At 39.6% G+C, this 11,337-nt stretch overlaps 1 protein-coding gene across 3 annotated transcripts in view; it reads left to right on the top strand.

Annotated features, from left to right (window-relative positions):
• Window positions 1-306: 306 nt before the first annotated feature.
• Window positions 307-11,337, top strand: part of CEP57 (centrosomal protein 57) — a 47,328-nt gene continuing 36,297 nt past the window's right edge. Inside the window, exon 1 of one of the 3 annotated variants that reach the window (XM_073808283.1) lies at window positions 307-714. In XM_073808283.1, the coding sequence (XP_073664384.1) occupies window positions 670-714 (45 nt within the window). In that variant the 5' untranslated portion in view covers window positions 307-669. The remainder of the gene's footprint in view (window positions 715-11,337) is intronic. The other 2 variants (XM_019923779.3, XM_019923778.3) reach the window with 2 other exon arrangements.

Genomic DNA, 11,337 nt, shown 5'->3' with positions numbered 1-11,337 from the left:
GGTGGAAACTTCCGAATCCAATTGGGCAGTTGTTTGCGGAGGTTTACTCTCTGCTCCTACTGTTTTTTTTTCCCTTGACTTCTATTGGACCAAATCTTTAAGCTCCCTCTCCTTCTATTTGTTATTCGTCGAAAGGTAAGTACCTCACGTGGAGAGGCGTCCCTGAGTCAAACTCACGCTCTCTCCGGCGATTAACGCAAGGGAAGTGATGGAGTGTTTTGAGCTTCGCATTCGCTTTTATTACAGTCATCCCGTTCAATCGCCACTGGAGACAACACAACGCCTCGCCCACGCTTCCCCTTCGAGAATGCCCGCCCCTGTGCAGAACCCCTTCAAGAGCCGCCCGGTAGCCAGCCAGCCCAGTCCCCGCGGCGCGCTACCTTGTGACGTCACCGAGGGAAGAGGCGGATTCTCCTACCACCGGAAGACGTCTGATTTTTTGATTGGCTAGCCAGGACGTCTGTTAGGACGTGTTGCGCTTTTGGTGTGCACTCCGAGTGTGGGCGGCCCTGTGGGGGTGTGTGGCAGGGGTTTCCAGACCCGGGGCCAACATACCAGCCCCTTCCATCAGGGGTTCGGTTTAGGGTCGCCCCTGGCGGGCGGCTCTCGAATCTTGAAGAACAGCACGCGGACCCGGACCCTCCCGGGGCTGCGGAGGTCGGCAGGAAGATGGCGGCAGCGTCGGTCTCTGAGACTTCGGCTTCTCAGTTCTCGGTAAGAAGCGGTTGACGTTCGAATAGGCCCCGGGTCGGTCCTGGCGCCCCTTTGCTTTCTCTCACTCTTCAGAGCGCTCTCGGCCCAGAGTCTCACTCCATCTTGGGGAGCGGCGGGGCGCGCCTAGATCGCCCCTTGCTACCTCGGCGCCCACCGCTCCTATGTCAAGGTTGCACCCTTCCATTTAGACAGGCCGGGCCCGTCACTCCCGCCCCCCCCGCCGCCTCTTTTATCTTTCGGCCTAGCCGCCCAGGTGCCGAAAGTGGCCTGGACTCGCAGGGATGACTACCTACACCTTGGCCTGCGAGAACAGGGCTCCTGGGTCTCGTGGGTGTAACGGCCCCTCTTGGAAACTCTCCGAGACCGGGTGGGCGCTCTAGTCGGCTTAATGGGCAGCTGTTGAATTGTACGCAGTCTTGAGTGCTTCTGCTGATCCCTTTGCTTGCAGTGCCTCCCCCTCCCATCCTCCCAGTAACTTCGATCTGTGCTCATCCTACCTCGAGCGCGCGCGCTTCCCACCTCCCTCTATATTACGGTGACCTCAGTGTGTAGTAAATGCCCTTTTAGAGAGGCGACAAGGGGAGCCAATCTTAAATATTGTATTGGCCTCTACAAGAGCCACCAGCCTATCCAGTCACTGGTATTTTGTGGAATTGGAGCGGGCCCTGCCGCATTGGGAATAGATAGGCAGTAAATGTGAATGTGAAGCAGCTCAAGCTGGAGCCATTAGCTCTTCACCTAGCAAATGCTGAGTGTCTGGCGTACTTTTAGGCTCTAGGATTACACGGATGAATAGGGGAGAACCCCTGCTCTGAAGGAGCAAAGCACTGAAGAGAAACTACACGTAATTAGATTATTACACAGTACAGTTTGATAAATGCCACCCTGCTAGAATAACCTAGGCGAGAGTGATTAGCAGTGCTTGGGTAGAGAAGGTGGAGCTAGCTGGGTGGTGAAGGAATCGGAAATGCTTGTCCCAGGAACAGAAAAGGAAGGAGAAAAACTCACCGCAGGCATTTTGGAATATGTGCCAAGACAAGAGGTGTTTTCAGAAAACTTGTAAAAATTTGAATTGAGCAGAGGTAGTGTGGAGGTAGAGTTCGGTTACATGAATTGTAAAAATAGGTTAAAATATGAAAAAAGAGAGATAGTGAGAGTAGAATATCAGGGTAAGGTTGTCAAAGAAGTTAACGGGGAAAAGCTTAGGGGGACAGTAAAAGCAGAGTCACCTTGGTGAAAACACACTTTTCCTCAGTTTCAGCTTTTGGTGACTGTTGTTAAAATTTGTGTTAATGAGGCCAGAAGTGATCTTCAGAGTTTCAGCACAGTGGGGGTAGCAAGTTTGTAGAGTGGTCAGGGACGATTAAGAGGAAGGAAGGAAGGAAACAATTGGAGTTATCCAGGAATTAGATCAGTGAAAGGGAAGATAAAAGACGAGCTATTAGACTATTAAGAAATGTCATTAAGTAGATGGATGAGATGATATAGGAGTTGTGATTAATCAGATTTAATCAGGAGAAAAAATAATTAAACATAATTGGGAAAGGAGGGCTTTTCACCGCTCTCAAAACAGTACTTGGAGACTGAGCAAGGAAAACTCCTATAAGTGTTGTTTTGAGCTGAACTCTGCCAAGGCCACCTAGCTGAGAGTGGTTACTGGGGTGTGGTCAACCCTTAGTCTTTAAGATACCCTGGACAGAAATCCTATAGAGTGTTTAATAGGAAAGCATATATATTTTTATATGCTAAGCTCAGCTTTAAGTGGATTCGAAATACTCAGAGTACACTAAGAATACCTAGGACCCTTTACAAATCAAAGTATAACTTTCTTAACTTTACCTGCTAAATCAAAATGTCTAATTTGGAAGTCACTATGTCTCAAAACAAAAATGACTAAATTTAACTTATCAGTGTATAAGAAATGGCCCTGCTTAGATACTTTAACTGTCCTGTCAGAAATAAGGCTGGCATTTCCAACAGAATTTAAAAAGCACTCCAGCTTAACAGATAGCCGATCATAAAATAAGGCAACGAAAGAAGACCTTTTAAAACTACAACATGAACTCAGAAGGCTACTCATAATGAGATTTCAGGGTTGTGAACATTAATTATTTCTATTGTATTTAACATTGATAAACCCAGCATAGGTATAGTAAATGGAAATGCTTTTAGGAGGCAAGGATTTTCATCAGGTAGATTCACAAATAACAGTCTTTGGGAAGCAGGTGCAATGTAAATCTCAAATGTGAACAACATGGAAGTAGGTGATACTTTTGAATTGTTCTTGTAAGCATTCTTTCTCTGCAACAACAGCAAGAAGAGTAACAACTAGCAGCTAACATTTATTGAAAGATTGCTATGTATTAACCCACTAGTGGAGAGCCTCAGGAAAATAAGTATGATCAGGCATAATGATAATGAAAGTACAGGCAGCCTAGTGTTGAAACAGAATATCTTTCCTGTTTTTGTTTTAAATTTTCCCCGGTAACCATGGTCAACACTCTTAGGTCACTTTGGACTTAATTAATAAGCTAATCTCCTAATTGGTCTCCCTGGCTTTTTTGCCAGGCCCATTGACAAACCTGCTGTGTATTTCTCTTAAAAGTGATTTATGAATGTATCATAGATTTCATAACGTTAAATATATAAAGGATTTATTTTTGAGTATAATAAAATGAATACCTTCATGCCCCTTAGTGCATCTTCCTGCTTCTCTTTTACTCTCTTACACACACACACACACACACATATTTTGAGATTATAATAATATATAATACTAGTATAGTACTATCCAGCAGGCATTTTAAATACTTTTTATATATTAACTCATTTAATCCTCATAATAATCTTATGAGGTTGGCCTTAGTATTTCCATTTTTAAATGAACAAAATGAGGGACAAAGAGGTTAAGTCAAGGTGACACAACTAGTAAATGACAGAGCCTCTTCTATATTTCTGTATAGTGTAGTATCTTGATGGGCTTTGGGGTTTTTAGGGTTTGTTCATTTGTTTGCCAACTATTGTAAACAGTCCTGTTGTGATCATCTCTATATGTTTCACATGTGCAAAATTTTCTCTAGCGTGCCATTTCTCAGAGAGTGGTCTGAAGACCTTTGGCGGTCTACAGTGTCCTTCCTTATGCAGCCACTTTGTGGGAGACCAGATTCTTCATGTACATTAACCAAAACAGAGAGAATGCAGAAGCAAATAAAATCTAGCAGCCTTCTTTAAGCCAAGAGTTAAAGAGATTTGCAAAAAATGTAAAACAGTGCCACTCTTTTCATTAAATTTTTTGGATGACATAGTTATTTTTCACATAAGCAAAAGCTTTTTGGGGTCTTCAGTAATTTTTAAGAGTGTAAGGGCGTCCTGAGACCAAAAAGTTTGAGGAGCAGCGATTTTTGAAACACAGGTTTGTACTGCGGGTTACAACTTAGTAATGGCTTGTAGTGTATGTTTAGAAACTTAGGACTGACTTTTTTTGTTTTTTTTTTGAGGAGAGAGGAAATAGTTCAGTGAAATGCTGGGTCATAGAGTGTGTGCATCTTTGGCTTTATTTGGTAATGCTGAATTGTTTCCCAAAGTGATTGTACCAGTTTACATTCCCATCAACAGTCCCCTTTAATCTATATCCTCTTTAACCCGTGGTGTTGTGTCAATTTTTTTTTTTTTTTTTTTTGCTGAGAGATGAGTGTGAAGTGGTGTCCTGTTCTTATTCTTATTTGTGTTCTCTGATCATTGATGAAGATACACTTTTTTTTTTCATAATTTTACTAGTCTTTTGTGTGTTTTGTTCTTGTTCTGTGAAATGCCTCTTAGTATCTTTTGCCTTTTTTCAATTGGTTTGTCTTTTTTTTTTTTAACTGATTTATAGTCATTCTTTACGTATTCTGAGTCAACTATTAGGAGTCTTCTAATGCTCTTTGGCTTGTTTTTTTATGATATGTTTTGATTAGCAAGAGTTCTTTATTTTAATATAATTCTTTCTTTAATGATTATTGCTTTTTGGCTAAATTCTTCCTTATAGCCAAGGCCTTAATGATATTCTATATTTTTCTCTACAGATTTTAAAGTTGGGGCCTATTGTCTTTTATTTGCTTGAAATTAATTTGTGTGCTTATGAGGTAGGGATGTTTTATTTATGATACGCATTTCAGCATTGTTTAAACTCATCCTTTCCTCAGTGGTTTACAGTTCCAGCTGTAAGTATATTAATTTCCATATGTGTATGAACATGTTACTGGGCTCTTTGTTCCACTGTTGTATTTTTCTATACTCGTTGTCTTAATGCTTTCCTTTTTTTTTTTTGGTCTGAGAGGCCAACTATCTTCCTTGTTCCTCAGAAGAAATGGTAGCTATTCTTGGTCCTCTGCTGTTCTTCAGTAGAAATTCTAGAATCTCGTATTGGAATTTTGATTGAAATTGATTTGAATTTCTAGTTCATTTTGGGAATAACTGATATCTTTAGGATATTGAGCTATCTGAACATGTTATTCCAGTTTTTTGGAGTAACATTTATTTGAACATTTTTCAGTAAAGTTTTATAGTTTCAGGTCTTGTATATTTATTAAATTTATTTCTAGTTACTTTATTTTTTATATGTTTTCATAAGTTGCATTTTCTAACTAGTATATAGAATTATTATTGATTATTGCATGTTAATTTTACTCAGCAACTTTCCTAAACTCCAGTTCTAATAATTGAGGGTTCTTGTTATTCTCTGTTGAGACAGTCATAATAAGTGAAGTTTGGATTCTTCCTTTACAGTTTTAACATCTGTTATTTCTTTTCATTATCTTAATGTGCAGGCTAGGAAATAACAGCACAACATTGACAAGAAGTTGTCTTGTAGATAATCTTTGCCTTGTTCCTGAATTTTAAAGGGATGTTTTAAATTTTGCACCATTAAATATGTTCCCATTTTTTGGGTAAATTTTCTAATTACCATAAGAAAGAAGTTATTTAATAATGGCTAGGTATTAAATTTTATTGACTACTCTTTTGCATTTGTTGCTCATATGGATTTTCACTTTAATGGGATGGATTGCATCAAAAGATGTTCCTAATGTTCACACAGTTTTAGATTCCTGGAATAACCCCGCGTTGGTCATACTGCTTTATCTTTTCTATGTATTTGTGTATGGTCTGCTAAATGGTATTTAAATTTTTATGTACCTGATTTTTATTTCTTCCAGCTGTGTTGCACATTACATTTGAAAAGAAGGCAAGTAATAGTACATTTTTTTATCATCCTTCACACTTAACACAGTGTCACACACAGAGACATTTAATAAATATTTGAGGGGACTTCCTTGGTAGTCCAGTGGTAAAGAATCTGCCTTCCAATGCAGGGGACATGGGTTTGATCCCTGGTCGGGGAACTAAGATCCCACATGCTGTGGGGCAGCTGAGGCCACGCGCCACAACTGCTGAGCTCACGTGCCTCAAGGAGAGAGCCTGGGTGCCGCAGACTACGGAGCCCACACACCCTGGAGCCCATGCGCCAAACTAGAGAGAGAAAAAGAGAAAACCCGCACGCCACAGGTAGAGAGAAGCCCAGGCACCACAACGAAGAGCTTGCATGCCTCAATCAATCAATCAATAGTCTTTTTAAAATATAAATAAATAAATAAATAATAAATATTTGAGTTATAAGTGTTCCTAAGTAGGATGTTTGCCCTAACAACTAAAGCTACCAGGAAAGAAAGTGGTCAGGTTAAACATTTTGCCTTTAATCCTGAAAGTTTTTCCTAGAATCATATCATTTTAGTCAGAAAAATATTTGGAAAGAGGACTGGATTAGGAGCTGGACTTGGGCTCCTTAGTAGCTGTGAAACCTGAAGCAAATGGTTTATGTTTTCTTAGCCTCTTTTTTCACCTACAAAATGGGGACAGTAATATTTGCTATGCTTGCTTCATAGGGTTCTTGTGATAATTAAAGGAGAATATGAGTGTGCTTAGAGAAAACAATGTGCTAACAAATCTAAGATACCATGTTCATTGTTCTGAAAATAAATCCAAGTATATTTTCCTGAACTATAAAGTGGAGATACTTTCTTACTTGCTTACTTGTCAGGAATGTTGTGAAGATCAACCCAGATAATGAAAGTGTAGGTTGTAAAGTGCAAGGTGAGTTTGAGGTTTATGGATTGTTTTTAGTATTAATATGAGAGAAGATAGCATAAACAGTATGCTTAAAGGATCCTTTGCCCTTCCATAGTTCTCAGGTACCATGATTGGATGCATATGGCATTGAAGACAGAAAATAATTCTCTCTTGAAATCTTCCATAATTCCAGATGACTTGTTATTTTTAGAAAGGGCTGTTTGCAAGGTTAGCTCTTCATTGGCATCTGTGAACTTGAGTGGTAAACAGTTTCCTACACAGATCTAGAACTTTAACATAAATCAGGAAAGAGTGGCTTATTGTGCTTAAACTGTTTATGCAAACAATGTTGAACACCTGTTTTCCTTCTGGGAGTCAGGAATATAACCAGCCTCAAATAAAAACCTTGGCCACTGAGTCTAAAGAGCTTCCTTAGTAGACGCCACTTGACACAGCTGTCTCTATTAGTTGCTCGAGGAATTAAGCACATCCTGTATGACTCTACCTGGAGAGGAATTTTCAAAGCTTGTGCCTGATCTCTTGTAGCTTCTCCCTTTTCTGATTTTGCTTTGTATCCTTTTGTTGTAAGAAATCATAGCTGTAAGTATAACTCTGTGCTGAGTTTTGTCAGTTCTTCAAGCAAATCATTGAACCCGAGGATGGTCTTGGGGACCCCTAACTCTAATGGTGACAATATTTGGAACCTTCCCAAAATTCAAGTTCTGAAATACCAGCCAAGAACTAACCTTGCAGGCAGACCTTGAGTCTGCGATGTTAACTCTTTCTACACAGCCTCCCTATGACATTTGTGCTATTATTTGGTACAAAAGAAACCAAAAGCTTTTGTCTTCTAAGAGATTATAGTAACTTTATTGAATAGGATTATTCAGTTTTATAAGCATTATGCAGTTTTCCTGTTTTGTAACATTTATATAATTAATTCGTTCAACAGATTTATTAAACATATTTATTGTCTTTTTGGAACTTAAACCCTTAATGGGGTGACTGTATTCTTCCAACATGCAATTTTTCCATGCCAACTGGGTGTCCTACAATTCAATTCTGACACTACCTAGAGATAGTGCAAACACCACAGGTTAAGACACTAGGTCCCACAAGACTGCCCCCATTTCAGTTGCCACCTGCAAGTCCCAGATGTCCCCAAGGAAGCTGTACTTCTGCCCAGCCAACGGTAGATTAAGGAGTTCTGACTCTTCCCCCGCCACGTTCAGTAATTTGCTACAATGACTCACAGAACTCAGGAAAACACTACACTTACAATTAAAACTTTTATTAAACTTTTTCTTATAAAGAATACAACTCCAGAACCACCAAATGGAAGAGACACACAGGGTAAGATGTAAAGGGACTTCCATGACCAATCTGGACACTCCTGGGACCTCATTGAACAAAGAGTTTTTTAGGGAGGTTTCATTATGTGGGTAGGATTGACTAAATCATTAGCCATTGGTGAGTGAGCTCAATCTCTAGCCCCTCTTCCTTCCCTTGAGGGCACGGGGTGGGACTGAAATTTCTAACCCTCTAATCGCCTGGTAGGTTTTTCTGGCTATCTGCGCTCATCCTAAAGCTATCCAGGGCCCCCACTATTACCATAACAAAGACACTCCTATCACTAAAAATTCTGAGAGTTTTTAAACCTCTTTCAGGGACAAAAACTAAATATATTTTTAATTTTTCCACAGGGCATAGAGATGATAAATATATCAGGTAGAAATAGTGTTTCTTAAAAGGGTAAGGAGATAGAGTGACAAAAGGTGCTACTTTAGATAGGGTAGTCAGGGAAAACCTCACTGACAAACTTTTGAGTAGATAACTGAGTAGTGGGAGGAAGGGAGCTTTCCAGGCAGAGTAAATATAGCAAATGAGAACAGTGTACTGTGCATTTTAGAAATCCAAAAGTTGGTCAGTATGGCTGGAAAATATGGGGGTGGGGTGGAGAGAGACTGGTAAGGGATGAGGTCAGGGTTAGCCTGGGGTCAGTTAATGTGGGATCATGGTAAGAATTTTGGTTTTTATTCTGGGATGGAAAGCCATTGGAAGGTTCTGATTAGGGGCATTACTTGAATTATTAAAGAATCATAACACCTACTGTTTGGAGAACAGACTGGGGGACCTCGACAGAAGTGGTTAGGAGGCTATTATGGTAGTCCAGACAAAAAGATCACAGTGGTGTCAAGCAGGGAATTAGTGGAATTGATGAGAAGTTGAAGACTTTCTGTATATATGGTAAAGACAGAGACCCAGCCAGGTATACTGAAAGATTGGATGTGAGATGTGTATGAGAAATGACTCGTGCAAGGGTTTTGGCCTGAGCAGCTGGGTAGGTGGTGGTGCCAATTATTGTGGTATGCTTTGAGGAGTTGGTTTGGGAAATAGATTCAAGAATTTGGTTATAGACATGTTAAGTTTGGGGTCCTCATATTGACATCCAAGTGGAGACAGCGAGTAGGAAGGTTGATTTGAATATAGAATTTCAAGAGGGAGAGCTATATATAACATATTTAAACTTGAAAGTTATCAGCAGATAGAGGCTTTTTGAAAGCCCTGAGAGTTGATGAGATCATCAAAGGTATCCATGTAGATGAAGACAAGAGGAGGAAGGACTAAGCTTTAGGGAACCTCCAGCATTTAGAAAGAGGAAGGAGAGAGAGCCCAGGAGATTCTGAGGGAGACGCCTGGGTGTTAGAAGGAAAATCCGATTGTGGTGTTCCATCCACTGAAGGAAGTATTGGGATGAAGTGATCTGCTGTATCACATGCTTCTGGGAGGTCACTGAGTTCAGCCCTGTAAAAGTCACTGGTGAACTTGAAGAGCTGTTTCTCTGAATTGGTGAGGATTGAAGTCTGGAGGGGATTAAAAGGGAAGGTGATTAAGAAGTGGCAGCAATTACAAACAAGTATTTTGAGGGACTTTGTTATAAAAGCTGAGAAATGAGACAGGAGCTGGAGAGGAGTCCCTAAAGTTCAGAAAAGTCTGTCTTTCCTTCCTTCCTCACCTCCCTCCGCTTTCTCTGTTCCCTGCTGTCTCTTCCCTCCCTTCCTTTCCTCCTTCCTTTCTCTCCTTTCTCCCTTCCTCCCTCCCTCTTTCTCTCCCTTTCTTTCCTTCCCTCCCTTCCTTTCTTTCCAAATGGCAGTGTGCAAGGTCTAGTAGGGAGGGAGAAATAGATGGCATCTGGAGGGATACCATGTCCTTTAGAAAGGACAACCAAGACTGAGTAGGTAAGTGGAGATAGGTCTATTATACAAAGCTCATTCCCTGTGTTATGTGTGTGAGAATAGATGCAAGTAGGTTTGTGGGTTCTCTTTTGAAAGCTAGTTAATTTTTCAGTTAATCACATAGAATATGATTGCCCTGATTCTACTGGAGGTCAGGTTGGTGTGACAACTCACTATTTTCTTATTATCTTTAGTTGTTTACCTAGTACTTTATCATCTTAACCATTTTTAAATGTACAGTTCAGTAGTATTAAACATATTCACATTGTTGTGAAACAGATCTCCAGAACTTTTTCATCTTGCAAAACGGAAACTCTATTAAACAACTCCCCTTTGCAACCTCCCCCCAGCCCCTGGTAACCACCATATTTCTACTTTGTTTCTATGAATTTAACTACTTTACCTCGTGTAAGTGGAATCATAAAATATTTGTCTTTTTGTGACAGGCTTATTTCACTAAGCAGAATATCCTCAAGGTTCATCTATTATGTAGCACATGGTGGGATTTCCCTCCTTTTTAAGGCTGAATAATATCATATGTAGGTACCACATTTTATCCTCTACAATTTTTAATAGACACTATGTGTACTTAATTGAGTTATCAGCTTCTTATTTCTTGGTTTAATTTTATTTCAAAATAGTTCTTGTAAATAATTTTTATAAAGCCATTTTGTTTTCTTTCTTCCTTTTGCTTTGGGTTGATTTATGTATTGTTCCTGTTCTTTGCTTCAGATTTCTGGCAGCAAATGAGGACATTGATCCAAAACATTTATAGTTAACAATGGCTTTCATTGCTTAAACCCTGACATTCAAAATGAGGTGACTGACTTAGAAAATGGAATATATTTAGAATTACTGTTCAAAAAAAAGTCTCATTATAACTTGCATTTTTATATTAAGACTTTTCTTAATTTGTCAACTGACCCAAGCAGTATTTTGATGATGTATACGTAACAAATTTTGTTGAAAGACAAATATTGAACTGTTCATTTTACGAGAGCTAGCAGGCAATGAATTTAGCAAAGATGGTTTGTTCTTATTTCTTGATTGGGTGTTTTGTTTTTTTTTCTTTTGGGTTTTGGTAAATTATTTATGCATAATCCTTCTGTTAATATCTGTGCAGTGTTTGCTAATACTAATACAGTTCCTTTTGAAAATCATAAGTGAATTTGCTCATGGTTTATGTTCATAGATATGTTAAATGCTCCCTAACCATTGTTCTTTGAATGGTAGTTGTTAAATGATAGGATTCTAGTAGGTTGTATGGAGACATGAGGTACTC

Source organism: Tursiops truncatus, chromosome 8, assembly GCF_011762595.2.
Source record: "Tursiops truncatus isolate mTurTru1 chromosome 8, mTurTru1.mat.Y, whole genome shotgun sequence".
Classification (NCBI taxonomy): domain Eukaryota; kingdom Metazoa; phylum Chordata; class Mammalia; order Artiodactyla; family Delphinidae; genus Tursiops; species Tursiops truncatus.
Note: the sequence above shows the minus strand (reverse complement) of the source record. Positions and strands in the feature narration are given on the sequence as shown.